Raw genomic sequence first — 26270 nt, 5'->3', positions numbered from 1 at the left:
TTTAAGACTTGGGTTTAAAACAATAACTAGTAGAATAAAGCTGAAACTAACAGAAAGTAGCATCAGTTTCCACGGCTGAATATTCTGAGTATTGGTAAATTTCAGACACACGTTTCATGCATTTATAACTCATTACCAATCATTCATCTGAGGAAGTGCTAGCAACATACCTGGTGACCAGCACGGCCGTGTCCACTGGCGGGATGTCATCCCTTCCACCAGGGACATGGTTGGTGCCAAGGTATCGCGGTCCCCCAAACTCTTGATACTGCCAATGACAGAAGCTCTCTAGAGACCTTTCTCCGTGATGGCCCACCTTTAGCTTTTCCTGGAGAACAGATACAGAAGAGATTAAACTTCATCCTCTCCTGGCACAACATCTCCTGTAGCTTTAAAAAAATGCAATTCTTCTATTGACCTAATGTAGAAATTCTCACTTAGCTCTACATAGCTCCACACAATGCAGTGTTGTTGATATCCATCTTTACAAAATATAAGAAATATAGGACTGAGTGTTGAGCAATAGTTGTCAAGGCTAAAGCCAAAAATGTCAACATCATGGTGGTAGATGAAAAGGCACGGGATCACCAGAGTCATTAGGATTCATTGTCTGGGGGCCGTGAATGTGTAAACCAAATTTCATTGCAGTCCATATGATAGTTGTAGGGTTATGTCAGCCTGGACGAAAGTGGTGGACCAACAGATCAACATTGCCATTTATAGAACCATGCCACTGGCATGGCCAACCATGTCTCAGCATTGTAAAGCTAATTGTTTTCATGTTTACCCCGACAGGCCAATCAAAACCAGTCACAATTTTACAAAAGACACAATTTTATTTGGCACAATTATTGAAGTACATGAAGGTGCCAGGGTCAAATAAACCACCATCGTTGTACACAAATTTGGATACAAGACATTCCGCAACACATCAGTGTGTCCACATTTTACACCTAAAGTCATGACCCTGAATGAGAAAAAGTCAGGTATTCAGATCAACTTATAAGCAGAAATGGGTCAAATTCACCAGTAACATAATAGGAGGGTTAAATTCACATTCACATGAACTATTCCAAGCTTCAAAAAACGAATGAACAGTAGCCGTGTTTCCACTGAATTGTCATGAGAATTTTAAGAACAATTTTGAAATGTCGCAAAAAAGAAATGCAAATTAGGCGTGTTTCCATTAATTCAACTCAACTCAATTTTCATCTCATGACACTTTACATATAGAGCAAGTCTTGACCGTACTCTCCTAATATTTTTACAGAGACCCACCATGAGCAAGCACTTGTGGCAAGGAAAAATTTCCTTTTAAGAGGCAGAAACCTAGAGCAGAACCAGGACTCTAGGTCTTAACTGGTGTGGAGCGGATAAACTAGGCTAGTTACAAGGCAAACCGGAAACAACACAAGCTGCCTTGGCCATCTAAGCCATCAACTGGAGAAATGTGGAGAGAGGTCCTTAGGAATTAGTTTAGGTAAATGTTAAAAACCACCTGAAGGAAGCGTAAGAACTTTTTTTGCGCAACTGAGTACGTTTTATTGAATTTCCATACATGCTTTTCTAATGCGATACTTCAAAATGTGCATAAAAACACCTTCATGGAAACACGGCTAGTTACAGTATGAGACAGACGCTAAAAACATCAATGTGCCCTATATCATTGGGTGTTGTTTCCTTATAGCTTATACAAGCTATCTTTTAAGGCAGGGACTCTTTTTTAGGGGGCCAAAGTATTCACGCAAAGTAGATCTTCACATGGATGAGATAAAAATTGTGACTGATTTGTTAGTTATTACGTGCAGATTACTTAGAATCTTTCATTTGGACAGGGAACCTCAGATCTAGAGTCCACAGAACCGAGCATTTTAAAGGAAGAAAAGGGAACCTGTTTCCTGAGGGGCATGACTTTCCACACACACAGACACACAAACACACACACACAGGGAGGGGCCAGCATCAGACAGTCAGGCTGTTAGGGTCGACACAGAGGTAAAGAGGGGTCGAAGAGGGTAAAAGGTCAGACTTACTGGGCGGCTGTGAAGCAACACCAGCTTAGTGACACGAATGTTGATCCTGACTCCCAGGCTCTGGTGGTGGAACATGTTGTAGACCTACAAGAGAGGGAGCAACACTGCTAGTAGATTATATTGCTGCCCTGCAAAGCAACTCCCGACATGCCACACATTACAGTCAAACCGGTCTGACACTGGAACAAACGTAACAATTAGTACATTATTAATAATCCAAGCAAAAATTCCAGGTTTCAGCATCTCCAACGTGAGGATTTGCTGCTTCTATCTGTTGTATCTATCTAATGCTGGTCAGACAAAAACAAGATATCTGACTATGCGACCTTGGGCGAGAGGTCCTCATGTTACCAAAAGCTTGGACCTTCTCCTAAACAGACCTGTGGATAACCTACACAAACAAGACATGCATAGACCCAAGTATAGAGACAACGGCTATGACTTATTCCGACACTTATGTTTACTATTTGTATCAAAGAGGACCAAAGAGCTGACGTCCCACTGGGTTTTATCTCCTTTTCTTTCGACTTCTTCTTCATGAACACCTTCATTTATTTCTGCACTTCCTACTTGGTTCCAGTTAGATTGAATATAGTCTGGACTCAGGTCAGATCTTAGTTACTGAACGGCCCAATAAAGACCTCCACCTTTGGCTGCAATCGTGAATTGCAGCCCTAAGAAATGCTTCACTGTTGATGGATGAACAGAGCGCTTAGAGCTTTTTCTTTGTCCTGCCCAGCCTGTTGCTGTGCAAGTCTCTCCTCTCTCCCTGTTCTGGCCTCCAGAGCCAGAGCCAATGCTGGAAGGCTCTCCTGTGCTGTTCTGTTGTGTTGGGGCGCTGTGGTGCGGGGCTGCATGGGCATTGCTCGCCATTTTAAAATTGTGTTTACAGCGGAAAAAGCTTCACCTATATAAAAACAAGAAATATTCAGCTTTACATGTGTCCATTTATTAAGCAAAACGGTATCTATGCATGCCTTTAACTTTTACATTTGTTTCTGGGAGTCTTACCATGTTCATGACGGTCAGCAGGAACCTCTGTGCCGCCTCTGCACCGTGGTACTGCACCATGTCGGAGTCTGCCACCACCACAGTCTCCACTGTGTATGCTTCATGCAGGCGAATGGCGTTTCTCTTCCCGCGACCCTCCTCATCCACTTTTGATATCCTCTCCTTCTTCTTCCCTACCACAAGCAGGAAGACAGAGAGAGACTCAAGTTAGGAACACTGCCAGTGTGCATGTGTGTGCATCTTGATTATTTCCAAAATAAAAGCCAATTCACTTCTACTGAGGCGGATTTTCGATGGAGCAGGGCAGCCTTCCGCCTTCCTTGCTTGCTAAGAATATATTTGTCCCTATTGTCCCCTAATTTTATATCAGACTAAAACAATGCCCCGACTTTGAACACCATCAATTCATCGCAGGGGTGGCCATGGGGCACAAGATTAGGTCAGAATGACACATTGACACACTGACCTTATAGGATCATATTCAAACCAATATTTGCGCTGTGTGAAAAAAAAAAAAAACAGCCCACGGCAAACCTGAACGTCGCTCCACTTTATTGTTGCTGTTCTGATCATATTTAACGTGTATGGAGGGTGTGCATCCCATTCAGAGCATATTTCAAATGAAGCAGTTATTATTATGTCATGAGGTCATGAAAGTATTACGCTGAAGCTTTTCAGATTGTTGTTTTTATGCATCAGCTGACACAAAATATAGGTTGTTGTTTTAAGATTTAAAATTCAGAGCACGAGAGGGCTGAAGGAGTTCCTGATTGTGCCTTTCACTCTGTGTCATGAAAGCACCAAGAGACGCATTGTTCAACAGTGAAAAAAGTGAAAGCAATGCGGGTGGGATATTGTGTGTGCGAGACAGTGTCTGCGCAGCTGACCATACCCAGCCCTAATACATGAAAATGCAACATTTCCATTACCAAGCTTTCCCTATTAACCGAGTCAACCAACACTCCATTGGTTACAACAATGAACTCTTGAAATACCTGACTCACACTGAATAGACGTCGTCCAGGGCATCAATCTCCTCTTTATCCTCTTCCTCCTCATCATTATTACTGTTGACATTAAGTCGGCTTGTTAAGACTGTTGAGAGGTTTTAACATTCCACTATGTATTTAGCTAGCTGGGGGCTTCAGCGTCAACCTGGGGCGGCTTACTCGAGGCCTTCAGCAGCCACCTCTGCAGAAGCCAGGTTCTTGCTTGGAATGAGCTCTGTATTGTTCGGCCCATCTGGTGTCCGTTTAGCTTGTTTCCTGGACTGTACAAATGTGACTGATAGGTGTTTTGTTCTCAGGGAAGCTCCGGTAGGCCAGTGACAATGCAGCACAAGAGTGAGGGCTCCCTGTAACACCCGCATTATGGATTCAACCAAGACACTGACTCCCGACCAAGAACCAAGAGGGCCCCAATGCATTGGAAGCCAATCAGCCAGAATAATCCATGCATTGTTGCATACATACTGTATGAAAGCCTTACATCTAACACTAAAGCCTCTACGCTTGCGCCGCTTCTTGGGTCACTCCATTCTGACAGATACGAGGTTGCAAATGTAGAGGTGTGCAGTTTGCAAGAAAACTATATTTTTTGATGCCATGATTCTTTTTTATAAATTCAGACATCTTTTTGCAGGGGTTACTGTGTCGCAAGGTAATCAAGAAGTATCATTATAATTCGGTTGCACAACAGACTGTAAAATAACTGCCATTGTTTCATTCTTTTTCCTGAGAGAGCAAAAACTATAATATTACCAAAACAAACAAAACAATAACCGGAGGATTTGTTTGGGGGGGCCTGTGGACATGGGGTCCTTGACAACGAGTAAGTTCACTTTTGCCTCCGGCTGGCTATGCAAGAGTGAATGCAACCATTCTCCTGGAGATGTTTACTCCTGTTAGTCTTTCAAATCAAACTTTAAACCACTGGAATTAACTCAACAAGTCATCAATCCAGCTTAGTCATTGCCTTCCAAAACAAGCCATATGGGCGTGCTCTGATCTGCCATCTGAGTGATTAAGCTCTGATTACGTTTAGGCAACTAAAACTACTCTGTTAAGGGTTAGGGTTAGACAACTGAGGGCTACAGGTAGGTATGTTAGGCCTCAACTGATCTGTCTACTGCAGTTTATACAGGAACACATGGAAGGCACAGACCAGCACATATCAGCTGGCCACCAAGGTCCATGGGGGAACCAGTAGGGCTGGGTATCAAGAACCGGTTTCGAATTGGAACCGATTCCATATTTTCAAGAACCGTGGATTCGATAAGACGTGTGCATTTCAATGCTGCTCATCGGTTCCTAACTTTTGCATATTTCAGTTGCGTTCTCGAGTGAAATGCAGTGAGCTTTTAACAGTCCATAAAAGTTGCACTTATCTGCCAGGACCTGCTACATGGACCTCTCATGTCACGTGCTTTGTTACGCAGCACGTCAACAAAACATGTAAGAGACTCAAATGGATTAACGTCACTAAAAACGATAACGACACAGCAAAACGCAACACTGCGGTAAGGACGTTTTGTGCAAGAGAGGATGCGCCTCAAATGTGATGTGAATCTGAAGGAATGCACCGTGTTGGATGGGTCGCCCCAGAATACAGTTAACGGAAACCATCTCATGCTCAGGTATACATATGGAATCGGTTCCAACTCGGAACCGGTTCTTGATACCCAACCCTAGGAGTGACACTGCATGCACAACTTCACACATTGTCAGAGATCACTCAACCCAATGAAGGGAGAATGACGGAGAGTAACGGACTAGTGCCTCCTTGGGGCTGGCCATCAAATCACAGATAGGTTGGATTTTCCAAACTCGCCATTGAAACCAGACCGTCAGTACCAATGGAAAAAGGAAGTGGGCATGCCGCATAAGGAGGAAGTGCTTTGATGGTCTGGGAGGTTGGATTTAGAGGCATCCAAGAGCAAGTATGGTATCCAGTCCAAGTTTTTTTGACCAATTACTTGGTTAGAAAGAAACCAATGTCGAGTATTGGTAGGAGACACAAAGCAAACTTTTTTTCTGATGACCATCCACATGTTGAGTTTCCCTCATTACTTAATTACTACAATCCACAGTGGAGCTCCCATGCACAAATTCTATAATAAAACGACAGAAATCGCAGCTGAGAGCTAGTGGGCCCATAAAAGCTGCTACATATCCCACCCAGGCAGAAAAATTTAACTCCGCAGAAAGGATCAAAGAGCTGCTGTATGTTTGGAGGGGAAAAGCTTGTAATAGGAAAGGAGGGAGGATGTGTTTGAGTCACACAGAGACAAATAACACAGCGCTTTTAACTGTAAAACCAACACCAGCACCACAAGACTCTGCCTACTCAGCACTTGCACATACAATGACTGGACAGCTGCTGCTGCTGCTCAAGCAGCCTCAAGTAATTACTGTTTAGAGATTCTCAGATGATAGTCACAAAGCAAACTTCCACTAATGAAAGAAAAACATTTTCTTCTTAAATATTGCTTCTTTCAGCATAAAGATCAACATAACTTGCATTACTTTGATAATAGTCGTGATGCATATGGATTTATATCGTCATGACGAATCAATATGAATGTTCAACTACATGATTCAACACTACTGCACAGAAAACGGGTGAATTAATTGTGAATGGGAATGGGTTTACTTTGTACTTATGTGTGTCCCTCTGAGTTTTGTGTAAAGTGTAAATGACTGAAAATTCCAAACTCCAACAAAAAAAGGAATACTCCACTTGTTTGCTGTCTTGGATAGTCACATTAGAAGATTGTGTGTTCAGTACAGTCACGGTCCCCCCAATAGCCCTTTTCCACAAGAGCAACATTAAAACCACTAACATTCCATAAACGGAACCTTAAGAACCCATTAGGCTATGGCACATGGTTCTTTTTTGCATTTGTTTGTCCCACGAGCGCACTCAACTGTTCTTCTCTTCTTCAATGTATGGTTGTCCTGAATGATAGCCTTCATACCTTAAGTATTTTGGTTTAGTTTCTGTTTGCATCTGGACCTACATGAACTAAAACCAGCTCTGAGCTTAGTGCATGGTTAACACGAGAAGAGGACCACAGTGGAGTGGCCAAACCACACAGAGCAACACTGCAGGGAACAAGTGGAGCCACGGCGAAAAGCGAGTCAAGCACACTAAGGTTTCAGATATGGCCCGCATCTTGTTCTTGCTGAGTGGCAATCAAGGCATTCAGGTTATGCTGTGGCCTCTTAGTAGCTCGTTTGGCCACAAGGCTCAGTGGATCCCATAGACCCAAAACAAATCTTCAAGGTTCAAGGTTTAATTTATTTATTAGTTTTACAAAGTTTTAGTTTTACAACACAGGGTTGCATAACGTCAGCTCAGCACAGATTTCTTTATATAGTCATCTGCTCCAGGCACAGCACGTTCCACGAAGTAGAGGGACGCGCCCATCCACACACTCAAAGTTATTTGACCGCTCTGCTAAGGACACAGGTCTTTGGAGGTTGTTCAGTATGTCAGAGAGTTTGTGTCTTGACAGTCAGAAGCTACTAAAATCAACCAACAAGTCTTTAGACTCAGGATTCAATTAGATCCAAATTTCCTTAAGTCACTGATGTGAACTCACCCCTCGTGTTCAACACCTATCATCCAGAACTAGCTGTGGAAATGATTTGTCCTACCGCCCTGTAGAATGCGTCGGTTGGTTGTGTGTGTGTAGGGACAAAGTCCTTGAAGTCCGGGGTTTCAATCTTCTGCATACAATTGAGTTTCTAGTTCCACTCCGCTGGCTTGTTGCTCGCCATCAAAACATCCAAAAGTATCTAGGCTCAAACTCCAGGTAGGTCCAAAAACCTGACCAATGCGGGTTCCTCGCCCACCAGCAAGCAACGACAGGACCCTCTGGTCGTATTCACACAGGGTAGCTAAGTTTAAGGAGTTATCACAAATTATTGAACATAAATGTTTCTCTTTTCAGATTAAGTTGTCTTCATTTTTCCTCAATGTGCATCTATCACCTACTCTTTTTAATACACACAGGTTATTTTCTGTGCGTTCTCTTAATATGATTGAACACTGTGTAACACATATTGGCACAATAAAAGTTTTTGCATTATTGTTTTCAGTGAGGCCCGGTCCCCAGAAACACTTCTCCAGCTCCGGCGGCATTTACCATTTTTCCAACCTACTTCTTGTCTCATTCTGATAAACAGTAAATTCATCAAATCACGTGCCACACATCACTGTTTTCCAAGCTAAGTTAGCAGTCATATGCCGTGGAACACACCTGCAAGTGGTTGAGGCTCAGTGTTCAGGGCTGAGAGGCACTGGGTGCCGCCCCTCTGTAGGCTTCCAGGAAGTTGGCCAATCAAAAGAAAGTGGGCTTTTAGGGAGGGGGCCCTTAAAGAGACAGGAGCTAAAACGGCTTGTTTCAGACAGGGTGAACTGAGGGGCTGCATAAAGGGACAGTCTAAGATAAATAAGAACTTTCTTTTAACTGTGAAACATATAAAGCCTTACTTTTACTTTTATACATACATTCATATACATATATACCTATACACGTATACAAACAGAAAGTATGTACAGTATGTGCAAAGAGAAAGACTTTGGTTTATAGTGGGAATGAGGGTGGTGCAAAAGGTAGTTGTATGGTAATGTGCAAAACCAGCATAACAAAGTCCCATGTCATTTACGGCATGTAGGATGAGGTTGAGTTGAGGAGGCTCAACTCACCGATATCACTGATGCTCAGTTGATGGGTATCAGTGATGTTCAGGGCCGTTTTAATCACCCGCCGCAGAGCGCTCCGGTCCTGGGCCGTGCACGCCCCACACCAGTTTTGTAATGTTTGCAGTCAGGATGCTTTTTATTGCTAAAAGTTTACAAGAATTCGGCACAACATTTTTGCCTTCTTAAGTTTTTTTAAGGTGACTTATTCGAGCTTAATTAAGACTTAAACAAATCCACGGACAGGTGTTAATTCAGCCTATGTGTGGAGTTTGACCTAATGTATACGGGTAAATCTGGACCCTGAGACCATTTGGCAACCACTGATGTATAAGTATTGCCATTGGGTGGAAAGGTGCAGCCATTACAAACATGGAGGACCCTATTTGGAGGGCCCTTTGAGCGTCAAAATTGTCATTTTGACAGCAAAATACATTTTAAAATCCAACAGTGATGCCGCTTGTGACAACACAGAAAACACGCTTCACCGGGAAATCATGTTGCTGTCTCGATGGTCCGCGGAGCGTCAAACCTGTTGACGGAACCTCTTTTCAGTCTTAATTCTACTCTTTCTCAGACTCAGAAAAAACAGCAAAAAAAAGTTGTAAAGGAGGACATTACACATGGTATTAATGAGCTCTGGTAATCCGATGCCTCCCGCATAAACAGGCAGAATGCTGAGTGATAACAGACCCATCTGATGTGTGTAGAGGTTTGTGTGGTTATTGTGGCAGACCACATTAGATGTTAGATTTTTGGTGCTGGTTTGATGCCATCTACTGGTTGAGGAGCGTTTAAAATGGTTTGTTCACATTTTATGAATAATTCCGTTGTTTCTGCCTATCGGCTGCAAGTATTTTAGTTTGCTCTTGTTGAGAAGATCGCCAAAGTGGCAGTGGTCTAGTCCAGTCTAAATGTCTGAGACCCAGTTTCACTCGCTTTGGAAAATACCAACGGTGGACGGTGGACGGGGGGTGGGGGGGATTCTTGCGCTGGTTGTTGCGCCACCGCGAAAAGAGGGCCCTTGTTCTTTCATTTTATTGTTTTTCAACTCACGACTGTACACCAACACCTCTATACATATATATATATATATATATATATACACATATATACAAACACATACATACATACGAGTATGCACAATATGTGTGTTAAATGCCTTTTCTTACTTTAAAATGTTTTAAAATGAAAAATGCCCTGGAACATGTATAATACTACTGGCATGCTTTGCAAACTGATGGTATTTACAAGCCGCCTCAGATACGGAACGACTCTGCTATTACATGTTACTCACCAAAACACATTGCGTGTATCCTTGAACTCTTACAGAATGCCCATAAAACATTTGCTAAGGCGATTGCTGAAAGCATTTAGTCCATTCTTGATGTTGGTTTTTTTTTGTTTTTTTTGGGCCCACTTTCTTTGTTTGATTGAACATGCCATAAAAACAAATGTATGAACAACCGAAGTGTTAAGTTCAGCAGGTAAAGTACACACACACACACAAGTGCTCAGTCACTCTTCCTCCTCCATACTGTTATGACACAGTTACCTCCATCCAAGCAGACTGAACCGCTGCTGCACAAAGAATGCATGGGCGGGGGGGGTGGAGAGAGAGTGAGACAGACTGAGAGAGTGAGAGCGAGAGTGAGAGTTAGAAAGAGAGAGAGAGAGAGAGAGAGAGAAATTGCCATGTTGGGAATTCCTCTGGACGTGGAGCTGATTCTTAATGGATATACAGTCTGCCTCAGTTTGCGTCTCTCTCCAGAGACCATGTGGTTTTGGGGAGGAAATGGAGGCTTTGGTGAAAAGGGAGAGGAGAAGGACTACAGGAAAGGAGCAGGGAGGACTGGCTGAGTTCAGGCAGACGCGAATGCAGAGGAAAGAATTTATAATCTGGCGCTTCCCTCCATCCGTCTCACCTCCGGACACCAGGAACATACAGACATGCATTTAGTCGAGAATCCCTCCAACCACCTCTGTGTCTCTGGAGCTGGACGACCCCACCCTTCCACTGAACACTCTGCTGCCACTGCTCTCAAAGTTGGGTCCGGGGGGCCACCCAGGCATGCCAGTGGGAACGTCACATACCCTTGAAGGGGTTTCCATGAAGGAATAGTTTAGCTGCACTGTGATTTAATCCACAAGAAATGATGTCAGCTAGAGGCAGTCGAAAGCTCCAAAAGGCATTCAACGTCGGCAGACATCTTCCCATGCAGCACAGTGGGAGTGTATGATGTGAAGCTAATTGGGACTGTGTGTCATGAAAACCTGGATCATCCCTTATGCGATGGCCGAAAACAAACAGCTGCAGCCCGACGCACACACAGCCCCGCAGGTTTTTTTCTTTCTACCCTCCTAAAGAGGAGGTTTCGGTTACCGCGTATGCTCCAGTTATGAACATATGGAAAGCATTTATTTATACAGGTTGTCAAAAGTGCTGGTGGTCTTTCGCTCGGGCGGTGTTATGCAACTTTGGGGGAGCAGCTCGGTTCTCAAGGTCATGGCTGCTCTGGATAATGGCTGTGCACTGGGTGGGGGGTTGGGTGGGGGGTTGGGGGGGGGGGGGCGTGGAGGAGTGGAGTTTTAATTGTCCGCGAGCTAACAGAATGACACCAGACAACGTCCACTTGACAAATCAGCAAAACTATGTCTGTCAGTTCCCCCTCCAAAGTCTCAAGCAGGGGAGGGGGTGTTAGAATTGTATTTACGCATATAAATACACTAATCAGGGAAAACAGATACTAAATAAACAAAGCCACATCGATCACATAATCACAAGTTTGCTTTAACAGCACAGACAAAAAAACTGTCCACGGAACAGCTCTTCAGCTGTGTTTGCTGCTGAAGAGCAGACTGCTGGAGGAATTGCCCCACTTTTGAACGCTTCCGGAACTGCAACAGAGAGCCGACGGAGGCTGTGGCACAGGTGGAATGCAAAAGTAGAGGCGTCTTTTTCGACACCCGGGATTGCACGCCATCACGCGGTAAACCGGCCTGATGACCACTGAGCAGCTTCACTGGAGAAGTTGGGGGAGAGGGGGGGAGGGGGGCTGGGGTGAATGGAAAAGCTAGAGTTCATTTCAACTTGTCAATTCTGAAGGCTTTGACACCTCTCCCGTTCCTATTAGAATTCATAGAATTACTACACAGTGTATTTCATACACTTGTCTTCATACTGACCCCCAGCTCCACAGCTGGTATCAAACTGTGATCTGTATCTGGATAGCTTACCTGGACTGTGATATCTGGTCACTCGGGTCTCCATTTACTCATCTGGCGTTATTGAGAGTTCTCATTACTTGAAATATGTCAGACTTGTGATCAGACCTCAATATGCAGATTAGGCTGAAGTTTGACGGACCTGTCAACAGCCTGGCGAAGGGCAGCGAGGCGGGACACTCTCGAGGGACAGCATGCACATTGAGGGTCACGACTGAGGGTGTTCGGAGGCTACTTTTCAGCAGACTTGCTAACTAGGCTAATATCACTCAAGGCGTCGGAAAGATGCCTTAAAATACTAAACAACAGCCCTCTTTTTCTAGTCATCACGCAACTACTTGTCACTCTTCATATGTACAAATGAGTGCGACACCACGAGAGGAGAGATTGTCGGAAAGTGGACATAATGTGAGCCCTTTTTTTCGTGGGCTGACACGTCACATTAGGTGTACATAATACAATAAACTAGAGACCATCTTCCGACCCATGTGTACTCAGTAGTCATTGCTCGTGGCTGATGAAGACGGCTGATTTCCAACTCTACTGATTTTGCACCTGACTGAGGTCACAGTCCCAACGTGAAGGCAATGCATTCACACCTGCATTGACCTGCGATTGTCCTGACCCAGATCACTGCCGCCCGTCAGCTAACTTCTGCAAATTTTTTCGCCTCGTATCAAAGTGATCATTTCTGCCTCCGATGTGGCTCTGCCCCGGAGAAGAAGTCTGCAAAACTGAAACGGATATCCACAGAGAGGGTTAGTGAAGTAAGCGGACCTGCGGCAAACCTTTAATTCTGGTTTCTGGCTGTGAGAACGCGGTTGTTTGGCCTCACTCATTGATCTCGCCTCCAGAACAGTCCTCTGCTCAGAGAGACGTTCGGATGACTGTAACTCCAGTCTGCAACCATTTAAACTTCTCCACGACTTCCAGAGCCGGGTCTTTGTTGCTTTTCACTAGATCAAGGCGTGTTCAGGTGCGTTCGACGCGGCTAAAGTTGCCATGGTTCAAAAAAAAAAAACCAGGAGGCCGGCTTCGCTCTGCTTTAACGCTGTGAATTCCTCTCACTACACAAAAAAAAAAAAAAAAAACCTATAATCTTGGAAAAGAGGCGCCAAGGGTTAGGAAAATATGCACATTATTAATGTTAAAGAGCAGAGCTGGTTTGCCCTGTGTTTGATAGCATTAACAGCGAGGGGCTCAGCAGGTTCCAACAAGAACCTCGCGGAGAGGAGATACACATTAAATAAGGAAACATCTGCATTCCACACAGCCTCTCTTACAACACGCCGGAGCGGAATGAACATCAAAGCGTATCAGATAGCAGTAAACGCTGCTCTGAAACCTATGATTTATTAGCGCTGCTTCCCTGGGATGTTCAACCGGCACCATTTCAGCCGGGAGGATCGGGGGGGAGGCGGGCAGGAGGTTCATTCACACGGCTCACTGCGAGCGCATCACTGCGGAGGGATTTGGAAGATGTTGAGAGCGTAAGGAACGTTCTGCCAGATTGTTAACTTAAGCATAGAAATCCTACTTGTGTCAGCAAAGCACTGTTTGTAAGAAGTGCACTAACCACTTTCTTCAGGCACACAACTGCGGTAAGCGCAGTGGGTCAAGGTTGAAGCAGGAAGTGAACTCTTTAAACTTTACGACAGACAGGTTTTCTCTCCCACATAATCTTGTCTGACCTGGAAGTTTTTTCTTTCCAACCCGTCCGATCAGCTGACTGCCTGCATTTTGTGCCCAGCCAGGCTCCTTTTTAGCGATGTCACCATTTCCCCAGATCTCGGATGAATGATGGCCAAAACCGCAAAAAAAAACAAAACCAATGATGTCAATGATGAGCATGCTGGATGACGAAGTCTACCAATTACTACTATATCTTGGGTTCTGTTGAGGGTCTCGAATCTGTCTTTGCTCTCCGATTACTAGCGCACACTTGCCAGTTCTTCGTTGGTCTAATGATCCGCGCAATCCTCAAAGCATTCTCAACTGCGCGAGACAAAACCTACGCTGAACTGCGAGGAAACGTTAGGATTTGCGGCTGCTGATGCTGAACGTTCTAGCGGGGGTCGGGGAGTGCGTGCTGTGAACACCGCACAAAATTGCTGCATAGATGGAATTTAAAGTAAATGAAGTGTACCGATCCGTGCACGTTACGTTGTCACGTTAACAGTGTGCGCTCCCAGGGCTCCATCACTCTCTCCATCCCCTCAGTTCGTACAGAAATTGGGAAAGGTCTCTTACTCCGCCCCTTCGACGTGGAACACGCTGCAGCAGGAACTGAAGCTGTCCAGCACGATTCCCCTCGGGGGTTTTTGAACGGCTTAAAATAGCGCGGTTCATCACATCCGTCGCGTCATAATCCCACATCCCGCACAGGTACCATCCACGTCTAGGCGTCACTCACCTTGAACAGTCCCGCAGGAGTGGTTGAGCTGGTCAGCGCCTCGGCCAGAGATGGTCTTGGCGGAGCGTCGGCGTCGCAGCAGCTGGTGCTCAAGTCCGGAGAAGGACCGAGATGGGTCGCTTTCGCCCACGGGCTGAACGAACAAGCTGTCCTCCCCGATCTGGATGAGCCCAGTCTGCGGACCAAAACGGAGACATGTGCGATGAGACTATGAGGAGACAGCTTGGTATATCGCTTACATATAATAATCACGTGATTCGAGTAATGGACATGATTTTGCTGGATCTTCTATTTTCTTTCTTAGGATCACCAATTCCATAATAATATCCTGGTACACAGGAAGTACTAAATTTGAGACTGTCCCGTTTGGCATTTAACAAGGACCTAAGCGTACCATTCTGCACTGTAGGAATTATTACAAGGCATTTGCATGTCTTCTGAGATGCCCTTGGAACTGTTGCACAAGCCCTAGCACAGCATCTGCAGAACAAAGTCAACATGTATGTACGAGCAGGGGGGTCTACAATTTGGTTTCTGTTTTTTTTTTTTGTATTTCACAAAACGCAGAAAAATGGCAGGAAGAAGGAAGAAGACATTTTCGACATTTCAACGTGTTTTATTCAAACAATTAGCATTTCATCAGCCATCCATGAACAAAAGTCAGTTTGTCAACACTTCCTTCTCTCACATATGCGGCTGGTTGACAATCAACACTTGAAAACAGAAAATAAACAAAAACAAGACCAAAAAAAGAAAAGAAAAAAAAAGGAAATGAATACAATAATTCAAAAATCTAAACTTCAGCCATCCATAGGTGTCATCAAAAAAATCATGCATGCTATTGCTCTGGAGCCTACAATCTTGTGTGGATTCGTGACATTCTTTAACAAATCATACACGACTATTTACAGCGAGTTCTCTCCCCGATCGGACCAGGACGCACCTCTTAATTTTTTTTTTCTCCCCCCAATCAAATCCACGATATATTTAGCATTTTTCTTGTTTTCTTGTGTTGCTTAACCTCAGAAACAGTGACACCTTTTGCGTCCTCCTCAGCGTACAGCTGTCGCCTTTTTCGTGGTCACTTTGTCCGATGACATTTAGAAAACGCTCGAAGAAACAAATCTACACAGACCGACAACTGAGGTTTTACATGACAGTAACGTTTCAAAAGCATCGCTTAACCCTTCAACCTTCCACACGAATAATTCACTATAATAGTTCAATACTCACCACTTGTCAACACCATGAAGATTCCGGAAATAAAAAGCCCTCCTCTTGCGGTGTAAGCTTCTAGATGTTGTTTTTCACCAGAGACAGGATATCCAGATATGTCTTGCTTGTTTAAAATGCGGCCCCTTTTTATCAATAGGTCAACCCCTAGTCATGCCTTTGTAGAAAAGACAAATTAGACTTGGAACATGTCCTTACAAGTATACACAGACACCTGTTGTCCTTACGGATGAGATAACATTTTCTACAGCCCGGATTCACATCACACAAGCAGCGCGGCTCAAGAGAAATACCTGCCGACCCATACATCAACAGAAATATAGAAGTGACTTGTGCTGGATGTACCACTTGACAACCAACAGCCGGACACAGCGGCTGTGCGCAGTTCCCTTGCGTCTTGTCATCATGGTGCGGTTGCCAGGTTTAGTGCCGTCGTGCCAAAAGAGACCGAAATCTGTGCCCACTAACTGCATTTGGCCACCTGTGCTGTAGCACCGAGGTGCTGATCGGATGGATAAACTACTGTTTGTAAAGAGGTCGTTCCAGCACAAAACGCTCCCTAAAACCGGAATTATTTACTTTTCTGTTCATTTGTGCGGATTAAATGAAAGAGATACGACTTCATGCTAAGCTAGGCTAACCACGTCCTGACTTCAGCCCTGTTATTACCGCGCAGACGTGAGATTGATGTCAATCTGAACATCTCACTCTCTGAAAGAAATAAAAGTACGCTTACTTTCCCAAAATGTTATTACTGTTCCTTTAGAGCGCTAACCCATCTCAAAAGATCACTGCTGGTCCAGTTCTACACCGCAATCATCCCGTCTGTTCTCTGTTAGTCCATCACTGTCTGGTTTGGACCTGCCACCAAGGAGGGCAGGAACAGACTACAAGGTACAGTCAGGACCACAGATAAGATTACTGGTGCCAACCTGCCCTCCGTTAGGGATTTACACATCTCCAGAGTCAGGAAACGGGCAGAAGACACCACCGCAGACCCATCACACCCTGGACACAACCTGATCCAACTTCTCCCCTCTGGTAGGCGCTACAGAGCGCTGTACGCCAAAGCGGCCAGACACAACAACGGTGTCTTTTCCACGGGCCGCCGCTCAGATGAACAGTTCACACGATCACAATCAGCAAAGCAGTGTCAGTAACCCTGTAGTCTCGCACAGCCAGACCCGTCTCCGCATTTTGGAGTCTGGCTCTACCCATCATCGCTCTGGCTTGTGGGGGCTTGTTTTGGTGGAGCATTTTGCACATGGGGAGGCAAGCCCTGGCATTAAAATGGTTAAATCCCCGCGGACCCATGCTTTAGCTCCACAGACGATCTAAATCTAAAGTCAAAAGTTGCCATTTTCAGCGTGTAAGCTGCTAGCTCGGAGGTTGCTGATGTTCTTGTTTCATGTAGCGACAGGGACCCTAAAAGCAGCACCGCGCAGGTAGCGGAGGGGGAAATCGCCAGACTTTATCCCAGCAGTCTACATCCGGTGAGTCACACTAATAACCCTTTAATTAAACTAAACTATTTTGTGCCTTTTGGTTGTCTTTATTTAGTGTCTGGGTTGTTCGTATGTATTTGTGTAATAAATCCCACAGCTGTGGTTGTTTAAAAAAAGTATTTATTCCTTTACACTATTTGTATTTGTGTACAATTTACAGAAACACTTGTATATAGACATTGTATGTTGTTGGAGATATATATATACATAATATAATAATGTATACTATATGTATAATATATAATAAATACATAATGTCCAGCAGTTGAGTAGGTTACACTTACAATACAAATGTGTCTTAGGGTAAGGTCAGCCCTGAGTTCAGTTTAAGCATTGCAGAAGAGGACTGATCGGGGGTTGGCGATAAGGGTGGGTTTGGGGGAAAGGCCACATATTGCGCAAGAGGACCTTTTTTCACAGCTTTTCGACATAAATGGGTCCCCCGGTATGTCTAGAGACCCACAGAATATGAGAAAAGACCATCTTCATCCCTTCTTTCCATCTATCAGGAACTGTGTGTTCCAAAAAGACAGTCAGTTTTGCCTCTGCATGTTACGTCCTAAGGGGCTTTGTCAAACAAAGCAACACCTCCAGTTAGTGAATCTACCTCGCCGTCCACCGTTGCCATTTCTGTCCGTCCATCACCGACTGCAGTGAAATGGAAATGTCAAAGATGCAAGCAAAGCACGCAAATTGCTCCGAAATTGAAAACCCAGTGGAAAAGGGGCCACTTTCTGAACGCGAGCCAGTCCGGGGCAGGATTCCCTTCAAACCTGAAGCTCTGGAAGGATTGGCTCGAGACGGACTGTCTGGGACCCAAGTTCAAACACGGAAGCTGCAAGTCTTGCCAGTTTTATGTTGTTTTACCGTTTATTTTGCAGGTTGACGTGCAATGTTGAGTGACAGTCCAAGAATGTCCGAGATAACGAGTGTATTGGGATGAATATGGGTGTTTTTTCCATGTTGCTTTTTGTGGAGCATTACTGTGCAAGGCAAAGCTGGGCAAGCTGGCCAGTATGTGTGCACATGTACTTGACAGACATATATCGAAGGCACATATGTGAAAAATAAATGGTCAAACCAAGAGGCAGTAATCCCTTTGCTTGGCAAAATTGTGTAACTTTGATTAGCACCCAATCGCTAACTTGCTTATACCTCAATTTCTTCCTCCATACTTAATAAAAAATGATTTGTTTGCATTGTTTGCAGTTGTTGCCATAACTACATGAAAGGACATCGGAAGTAAACTATAACCGTTTCCTGCATAGAGGCCAGCACATCACCACAGGGGATGTTGCCCGCCGGACCGACCCACCACATCGACCATACCATCGACACAGAACGGTCTTTGAGGACTCATCTGATATCCTCACATGTACGAGAAACCGCCAGCGGAGGAAGTTATTGCTGGTTGTTGCTGGTGTCGTGCTTCAGTCAAGCAAAAGGCCTGAAGACAACACAGAGTCCGGCTACAGGAAAGTCTGTATCCACAGGGAAACGCGTCATTACCAGCTGACACAACTTCAGTATACAAGAAACCTTTACCCCGGATGGAGGACATGATCTGGACAGATCACATAAAAGTTATAGCTTTGCTACTTTGTGCATGAATCCCCTTTTTTTTTTTTTTTTTTCTTTTTTTTCTTTTTTTTTTTTTTTTTTAAATCATACCCAATTTATATTCACATTTACATTTCGTTGGCTCTGAATAATGTGCTGTATTTTTAAAAAGAGGTTTTGGTGATTTCTAAATATATCTCGTTTTTTTCCAAGGTTTGAAACATCCTAACTATGAATATGTGAAAGAGTTTCTCTACTAATCATTTGCTGCATGTAGTAAATAGTCTCTGTAGGCATCACAAGAAATTTCTCTGCTCCACAGTCAAACTTTACTACAGTGTTGTCAGATCACGATATAAATGATACAATATTCTCTACAGTATTTTGAAAGGGTATCAAACACTGGTCCGACATAACTAATGTAAAGTCAGGATAAGACCCGGGGACAGTTGCTACAGTAATCACTACACTATTACTTTCGTGTGTGTTTTCATTACATACTGTGCTACATTAGCGGTGGGACATATAACCGATACCATGATATTTATTTATTTATAAACACTTGCATGGTATCAGTCTTGTTTATTTAATTTACAAAGTGCCTACAAAGTCTGGGAACACACAAAAATCACAAATCACAAAAGAGAACAAAAACAATCCGCGATCAATCTTCTGATCCGCGTCCTCAACACATACGCCGCCGCTGCTGCTGCTGCTGCGCAACGCATTCGTTTCTCACCCGTGAAGCCAGATTCTGTAATCAACATGATTGCTTAGGTTACCTTTCCAGATCCGTGGCTCGGAAGCTGAGGACTTGAAACTTGACTTGAACTTGTGTGCTGTGAGATCGGACTTATTGAGACTTGAGAGTTGCCACAAAAAGACTTCAGAACAGCTCTGGAAGATGCAACTCTTAAAATATGAACTACTCTGAATCAGACAGCAAATATATTTCCTTAAATGTTGGAGGGTTTCCTTCCTTTAAAAGCAGACATACCAGTCCTTGGAGTTTCTCAATGACTCTACATTGACCCGTATTGACAATTTCTGATCTGATGCCCTCCAAAACCATCACATATCACTTGAACAAAAACGATCCACATGAACGTTTTCTGATGCGCCTCCACTATGGTTAAAGTTCTGTTCGGATTTGGCTCAAAAGTACTTTGTCTCTGGAAGACGGCCGCAATAATTCCCACGACCTCTAGATGTCAAATTAAACATAAACATAGATCATTTAGGCATTCAAACAAATGACTGATGCTGTCGTTTTCTTCTTTGGAAGGACAATCTCCAAATGTCAGGCCATTCGTCGTTAGGCTGGGCAATATGACGGTATACCCTGTCAAGGCATTATCAATTGATCAACTGTCAGAGATTTTGCAGTAAATTAAATAAATAAGTTCCGATATCACCATGTATTATTATTATTATTATACTAAAAATGAGTCCATTACATGACAGAGGACTCTACCCAGAGGATTTGGATCATCCTGTAAAGCCAACCATCATGACGACCAACATACTGCAGCCTGATCGACACTGACTTTTTTTTTTTTTTTTCTTTTTTAAACACAGACACATAACATCAACAAATAATTCTGTATACCATATATTATTGCTGAGAAAAAAAAGTTGCCAGCGCTCTCCGGTGGACATACCATCTAATAGCGAGTGGAACTGAAACAATAAATCGATCAGTCGGCAAGTCTGCTAATTATTACTTACGTGGCAAAAATGCTAAGCATTCGCATTGATTAATTCACTGTTTAACCGTAAAAATAAACACAGATTCAGTTATAGAGAAAAGAATCTGTAGTTGTCGCCGTAACGGCAAAACAGTTTGTGATCAACTCGAAAATATCTTTGCCATTTCTGTACCATCGCGCGCAGATCCGTCATGGGCTGACGTTGGCCGATAACATCAAGCAATGCTGCTGCATCAGTTGGGGCTCTACTTCATCCACCAGACTCCCCCTGTAGAGTAGACAATCCTCAAGTTCCATGCTACATTTCCATAAGGAGATGCAAAGTGCTGATTTTATTAAAACCGCCGCTCCAAAATTATTGCCGCCGCCAAATTTTTACGGTGGACGTCGTCGGCCCACTTTGATAAACGCGCCGGCTCACATCCTGGTTCACGTCACCAGTTCAACTCTTAGTTAGGTGTTTGGATTTGGCTGGACAGAGTACCCTTTGTTGAAACGTGTGCAATGTTTCAGAAAGTCGATACACTCGTCACTTTCACTTTTCGTGGACAAACCAATCACAGCCCGGATGGGGCGGAACCAAAAAAAAAAAAAAAGGTTGACATGCTACGGCTATGATTACTGACAAGTTAGTACTTTGCATTAACAAATTAGAGACTAACCACCCATGTGCCCCCCCCCGCTAAAAGACATAATAGAGGACACACTGACTGCTCATATTCTATCTATTATGATGGCTGTTGTGGTACATTAGGAAGCGTCAGTGCATCTACCGGGCGGCATGGTGGAGCAGTGGTTAGCACTGTCGCACGGGAGGTGAAGCTGGTTAGAGCGGGTTGGGGGTTCGATCCCCGGCTGCCCCCGTCATGTCGAAGTGTCCTTGAGCAAGACACTGAACCCTAAGTTGCTCCCGATGGAGACCAGCACCTTGCATGGCAGCTCGGTCGACATTGGTGTGTGAATGTGTGAGTGAATGGGTGAATGAGACTTAGCTGTAAAGCGCTTTGGGAACCGTGAAGGTTGAAAGGCGCTATATAAGTGAGATCATTTACCATTTACCATTACCTATCCTGTTCCTTCCACTGGATTTGCTTGACCTGAACCAGCCAAAAACAAGCTGCTGATTTGGCAACTGTGTGTGTGTGTGCTGAGGCAGCCTGGCTGACTGATTTGCAGGGTTAAGGACAGGGACCAGATAGTGTTACATACAGCCTGGACCATATGGGGACCAGTGTCACAAAGGCGAGTCATTTGTGGTGAGGTGCAGTTTTTGTTACGGGAGAGACCGCCCCCCCCCACACTTAAAAATTTAAACATCGCATTTAAAGAAAAAAACACAGCCACATCTAGAAGCAAATCAGCAAAATGGCAGGAAAAGTTCGAAAGTCTGCTCCGGCTGGCAGCCAATCGCAGCTTTATTTCCGAGTTTAAAAGGCATCTGGGCTACTCACTGTGTGCCTCCATGGACACACCCGTGTGTTTGTGTGTGTGTGTGAAGTCTGGACAAATACAGCCTGATCACACTCCTAGTCAGACGCAGCCAAACACACAGTAAGCATGTGTGTGTGTGTGTGTGTGCGAGTGTGGCTACCAGCTTTAGCGTCTCGGGACTGCTTCAAAGAGCAGTTAGCTTGGAAACTTGGAAACGTGGCAAACCAATATGTGATACACTTTGAGCTGCTAATAAAATTTCTGGGAGCCCTAAATAGACACGCAAGACGGCCCACGGAGCCCCCGTGTTTCAGAGTGAATCCCAGGAAGGGCTTCGACGGCGGACTGGGCGCCGAATCCTGTTTGGGTGACTGAAATGAGCAGTGTGCACAAAAGCACACGTTTTACTGTCGCCATCTTCTATCATTTAGAGTAACATTGTACTCGACGGGTTGACGATGAATGTTTACAAAACAATAATAATAATAATTCTACACAATCACCACTGTCCCCCACCTGTCTGATTATCTAACTGCCTGGTTTTCCCCCTTGACCCCGTCAAACTTCGAATTTTTAAAACAAGCAGCAGCACGAGCATCCCTTAAAATCCGATTAGTCGAGGAACGACGAGTGAGAAATGTGGCGCGCGGGACCCTCCGCAATGTCAAAGTGCACCGATAATGAAATATCTGCGATGGGGTACGGTGCTACCGGAATACGATAGGAATGGTGAGCAAAAACTACAAAAAGACCCCAGCCGTTATAAACCCGGAATGATCCTTTAGAAATGCCAGCGTGCGGGATAAGATCGCGCAACTTTTGAGTGTGGTGCTGATGGTCGCTGTCGTCCCACAATGCAAGTTGGCCTGAGTGTCCCAAAACTGCAGTGTGGTTGGCGCTGTGTTTCCGTGTGATCTCTGCACCGCAAACATACTGCGCTAAGAGTGCATAGTACGTGCTTCCTTGAATGTGTATATACACCTTGAAACTGGGACACAACGAATATCTCATTTTTACCGAGGACACCTTAAATGCCCCTCAGCCCCCTCATCCTGACAAGTCTGGACAGACTGTAAGAGGCTGCAGGTTTAACTGCTGCAGCTGCCTGTGTGTCTTTTTTTTTTTTTTTGTCCTCCCCCCACATAAACCCACAATGTGTCTCGCAGTGCCTGCGCGCAGCTGGACAATGGTCTGCTCGTTCATTGTAAGGTTAGCTGAATGCTCACACTGTCATTGAGGATATATAGAGGGAATAAAAAACAACAAAAAAAAAACAGTCTCCTCTGAGAGCTGGCTTTGAGCCCGTTTCGGCTGAGGGGCCCGGGACTGAGGCCGAATCCCTACCTGCGCTGCTCTCACTTTTTACGTTAAGAGAGTTACCCAAAAAGCCTCGGCTAACGCGGGGGAAAGTCACAGGAGGAGGACTCGAGGGGGGTCAGAGGTCGAGGCCAGAGTCAGGGCCACAGTGGGATGGAGGTGTAACTTTTGGTTTTGATGTGGATCTTTGGCCACCTTTTTGCCGTCACTGGAGTTTTGACCTCTTAAAATACTGCCCCCCCCCCCCCCCTTTGTCTGACAGTGCCACTATTGAATGTAAAGAAAAATGTATTCTTTGCCTCGGAAATAGTAGCTGTTAACCGGCTGATGGACTTTGCTCATCTTCCATCCCACTGATGAGACTTGGGAGGTGCAGCTGAGAGCTCCAACAGAGAGTTAGTAAATGTAACTTGAGATTAACCCCCCCCATAACCCCTCATGTTATGTTTCCTCTTAAAAAGTAGCTTTGAGGTTGTCAAAATGACTTTTTTTTTTTTTTTTTTTTTTTTTTTTTAAATGCTGCTCCCTTCCATCAAATGGAAACACTGTATGTTTTCCTCCTGACTCGTTTCCCCGACTTTCAGCCAGACAGATTTATCTTTGGAAACTGGGACCTCCGCAGGCATTTCAAATAAAAAGTTATGCGGGTTTGAACAGTGTTTGGCTTGCACGGCGCGACTCTGAACCGGCTGACCCACCGGCAGGTCAGTGGGGTTTAAAGGGATTAACGGCGGCGACTGATGAGACAGCGGCTAAACAAACACTCGTTGCTCACGGGCACTTCGGCGGAGCGACCGCGGCCGACACGGAGGCCGTCTGCGCCGCCAGGCTGCCTTTTGAGTGGAATGCTCTGGAACGCAGCCGGACCTGGATCGAATGACATGAAACCTATCAGCAAAGCCCAGCAAAATGAAGATGGATTTACCAGGCCGCCGCAGATGCTGACAGATGCCAGGGAATCCGTGTGGTTGACGACGGAGCCGGAGTAAAAGCAGTGCCGGTCAGTGGGCGGGCGGCTCGCCGCGGCGCTGCGCTCCCCGCGCCTCTCCTCCACCGCGAAGTCCCTCGAGAGAAACGCGCTGCCCCGCGTCAGGTTTAAATGCAGGTCCCTTCCGAAGGCGGGCAGTGACAGGATTATATTCACCGGGTCGGGGTGTCCTCCCCCCGGGGCGTCCAGGGAGCGCTGGCCGCGTCGCCGCAGCGTGCGGGCAGCGTTGCCGGGGGACAGGTGTGCCTCCTGCGGGGACAGCAGCCTCGGAACCACTTCATCCGTCTCCAGTTTAGAATGGGCTGTGGGGAGGGACACATCCATCAAACAACGGCCACGATGGACCAAAAAAAAAAAAAAAAAACCCCTCCCGTCCCGACTCCGTGAGCCGGCTGAGCCGTCTGCTTTAACGCTCCGTGACTCTTGCAGCCACATTCAGCTCCGGGGCTCAGCCTGTGCTTTTGCAAAAGCCTGCAGCCCGCGACTATTAGAGACAGCGTGCGACTCATTACAGCCGCTGTCGGGGAGGGACGGAGGGAGGGGAGGGGGTGCACAACCATGCAGCAGGGAGAGTTGGTCTATACGGAAACACATTCGCGGACATGCTTTGGTTTCCCTGTGTATCTAAGACAAGCAGGCGCACACGTAAAGAATCCCAAGTCAGTACTCACCAGTCAACACAATGCAGAGGAGAGAGAGGAGGAGGTCGGCAACATGGCTGTTGTGCATGATAAAGCAAAGCGAGGCGGAATGACTGGAAGAAGTGGATGGGCTTTTTTGTTGTTGTTGTGGCGGACACGCTTCGTGGGGCGCTCGGCGGCCTGCGCGAGTTTTCCCAAAGTTGGAGAGGCTGCGGTTATATAGGCAGAGAGTTAACTTTGTGGCCGCAGAGCACGCCTACACGTCCCGGGCCGGCCTCTGCCGGTGTCAGATTGGCACCAGTAAACCGTGACCCGAAAAAAAAAACCCGCACACGCAGCATTCCCCGCCTTCTCATTGGTCAGCGAAGCTGTCCGTCGCCGTCGGGGGTTGAAACCCTACACGTGGTTTCAAGTGGAGGAGGAAAAAAAAAAAAAAAAAAGTGCAGAGAACTGGCTTTTAAGCGTTTTGTGTGTGGTGTGTGTGTGTGTGTGTGTGTGTGTGTATTACTCATGTTGTGGGGATATAAATCTGTTTACACAATCACACTGTGGGGACTCGCCTTCCTTTTGGGGACAAGTCCTCATAACGTATATAATTCATATTGAGGGTTAAGACTTGGTTTAAGGTTCGGTGAGGTTACTTTTAGGTTGGGGGGTTAGGGTTAGGCAAGTATTGGTTAGGGTTATGGTAAGTCTCCAGGAAATGAATGTAAGGCAAGGTAATGTCCTCTGAAGTGATGGAAACATGACAGTGTGTGTGTGTGCGTGTATTACTCATACTGTTGGGCTATAAATATGTGTTACACAATCACATTGTGGGGACACAGGACTAAACGCAAGTCCTCATAACATATATAATTCAAATTCAGGGTTAAGACATGGTTTAAGGTTCGGGTGAGGTTACTTTTAGGTTGAGGGTTGGGGTTAGGCAAGTATTGGTTAGGGTTTGGGGGGTGGGGTTAGGGTGTGTGTGAGTGCACATGTGGCCATAACGTCACTTTTATTGGCAGTCAGATTTTTTATTTTTAAGAAACCATTTGGCGTGGCAGCAAGTGAAGCGTTAGGTAATTTGAGGAATGAAGCAAAATTAACTTGTTATGGCCTACTTGCATCACAATCTTCAGCAGATGGAGTATGCCCAGTTCTCGTGGAATTAGTAGATGTTCAAATTTCCATTTTTCCAACAATCTCAAGTCAAGAATGAACTTTATATCTCAACATTTTCATACAGATGTTTTTTTGAGATCTGTCCCGTGTTTAGCATAATTTCAGGGGCCAACGTAAAGCCACCCAGGACTTTTAGAGCCTTGATTCCGAATGGTCTGATGGCAACAAATGGTGTCCTGGATGGTTCTGAGAGATGAAAAGTGATACTTGCTTGATGTACACTGTGGACTCCCCTGGCCATATATAGAAATCTTCTCTTGGTCTGGGTCTGCTTTTCCTGGTCTCAGCACTTTAGCTCCAATGAGGGGAAATCTGAATGGTCCAGAATATA

General features: G+C 45.1%; 1 protein-coding gene across 1 annotated transcript in view; it reads right to left on the bottom strand.

Moving 5' to 3' along the window:
- The window catches only part of adamts17 (ADAM metallopeptidase with thrombospondin type 1 motif, 17), a 112633-nt gene extending 87773 nt beyond the window's left edge, over window positions 1-24860 (bottom strand). The window contains exons 1-6 of the mRNA XM_070906361.1: window positions 24803-24860; window positions 24069-24433; window positions 14389-14563; window positions 3045-3217; window positions 2034-2117; window positions 171-328 (exon numbers count right to left, since the gene is read on the bottom strand). Of these exons, the coding sequence (XP_070762462.1) occupies window positions 171-328; window positions 2034-2117; window positions 3045-3217; window positions 14389-14563; window positions 24069-24433; window positions 24803-24860 (1013 nt within the window). The remainder of the gene's footprint in view (window positions 1-170; window positions 329-2033; window positions 2118-3044; window positions 3218-14388; window positions 14564-24068; window positions 24434-24802) is intronic.
- Between the last annotated feature and the right edge of the window lie 1410 nt (window positions 24861-26270).

Source organism: Enoplosus armatus, chromosome 1 (assembly GCF_043641665.1).
Source record: "Enoplosus armatus isolate fEnoArm2 chromosome 1, fEnoArm2.hap1, whole genome shotgun sequence".
Lineage (NCBI taxonomy): Eukaryota > Metazoa > Chordata > Actinopteri > Centrarchiformes > Enoplosidae > Enoplosus > Enoplosus armatus.
Note: the sequence above shows the minus strand (reverse complement) of the source record. Positions and strands in the feature narration are given on the sequence as shown.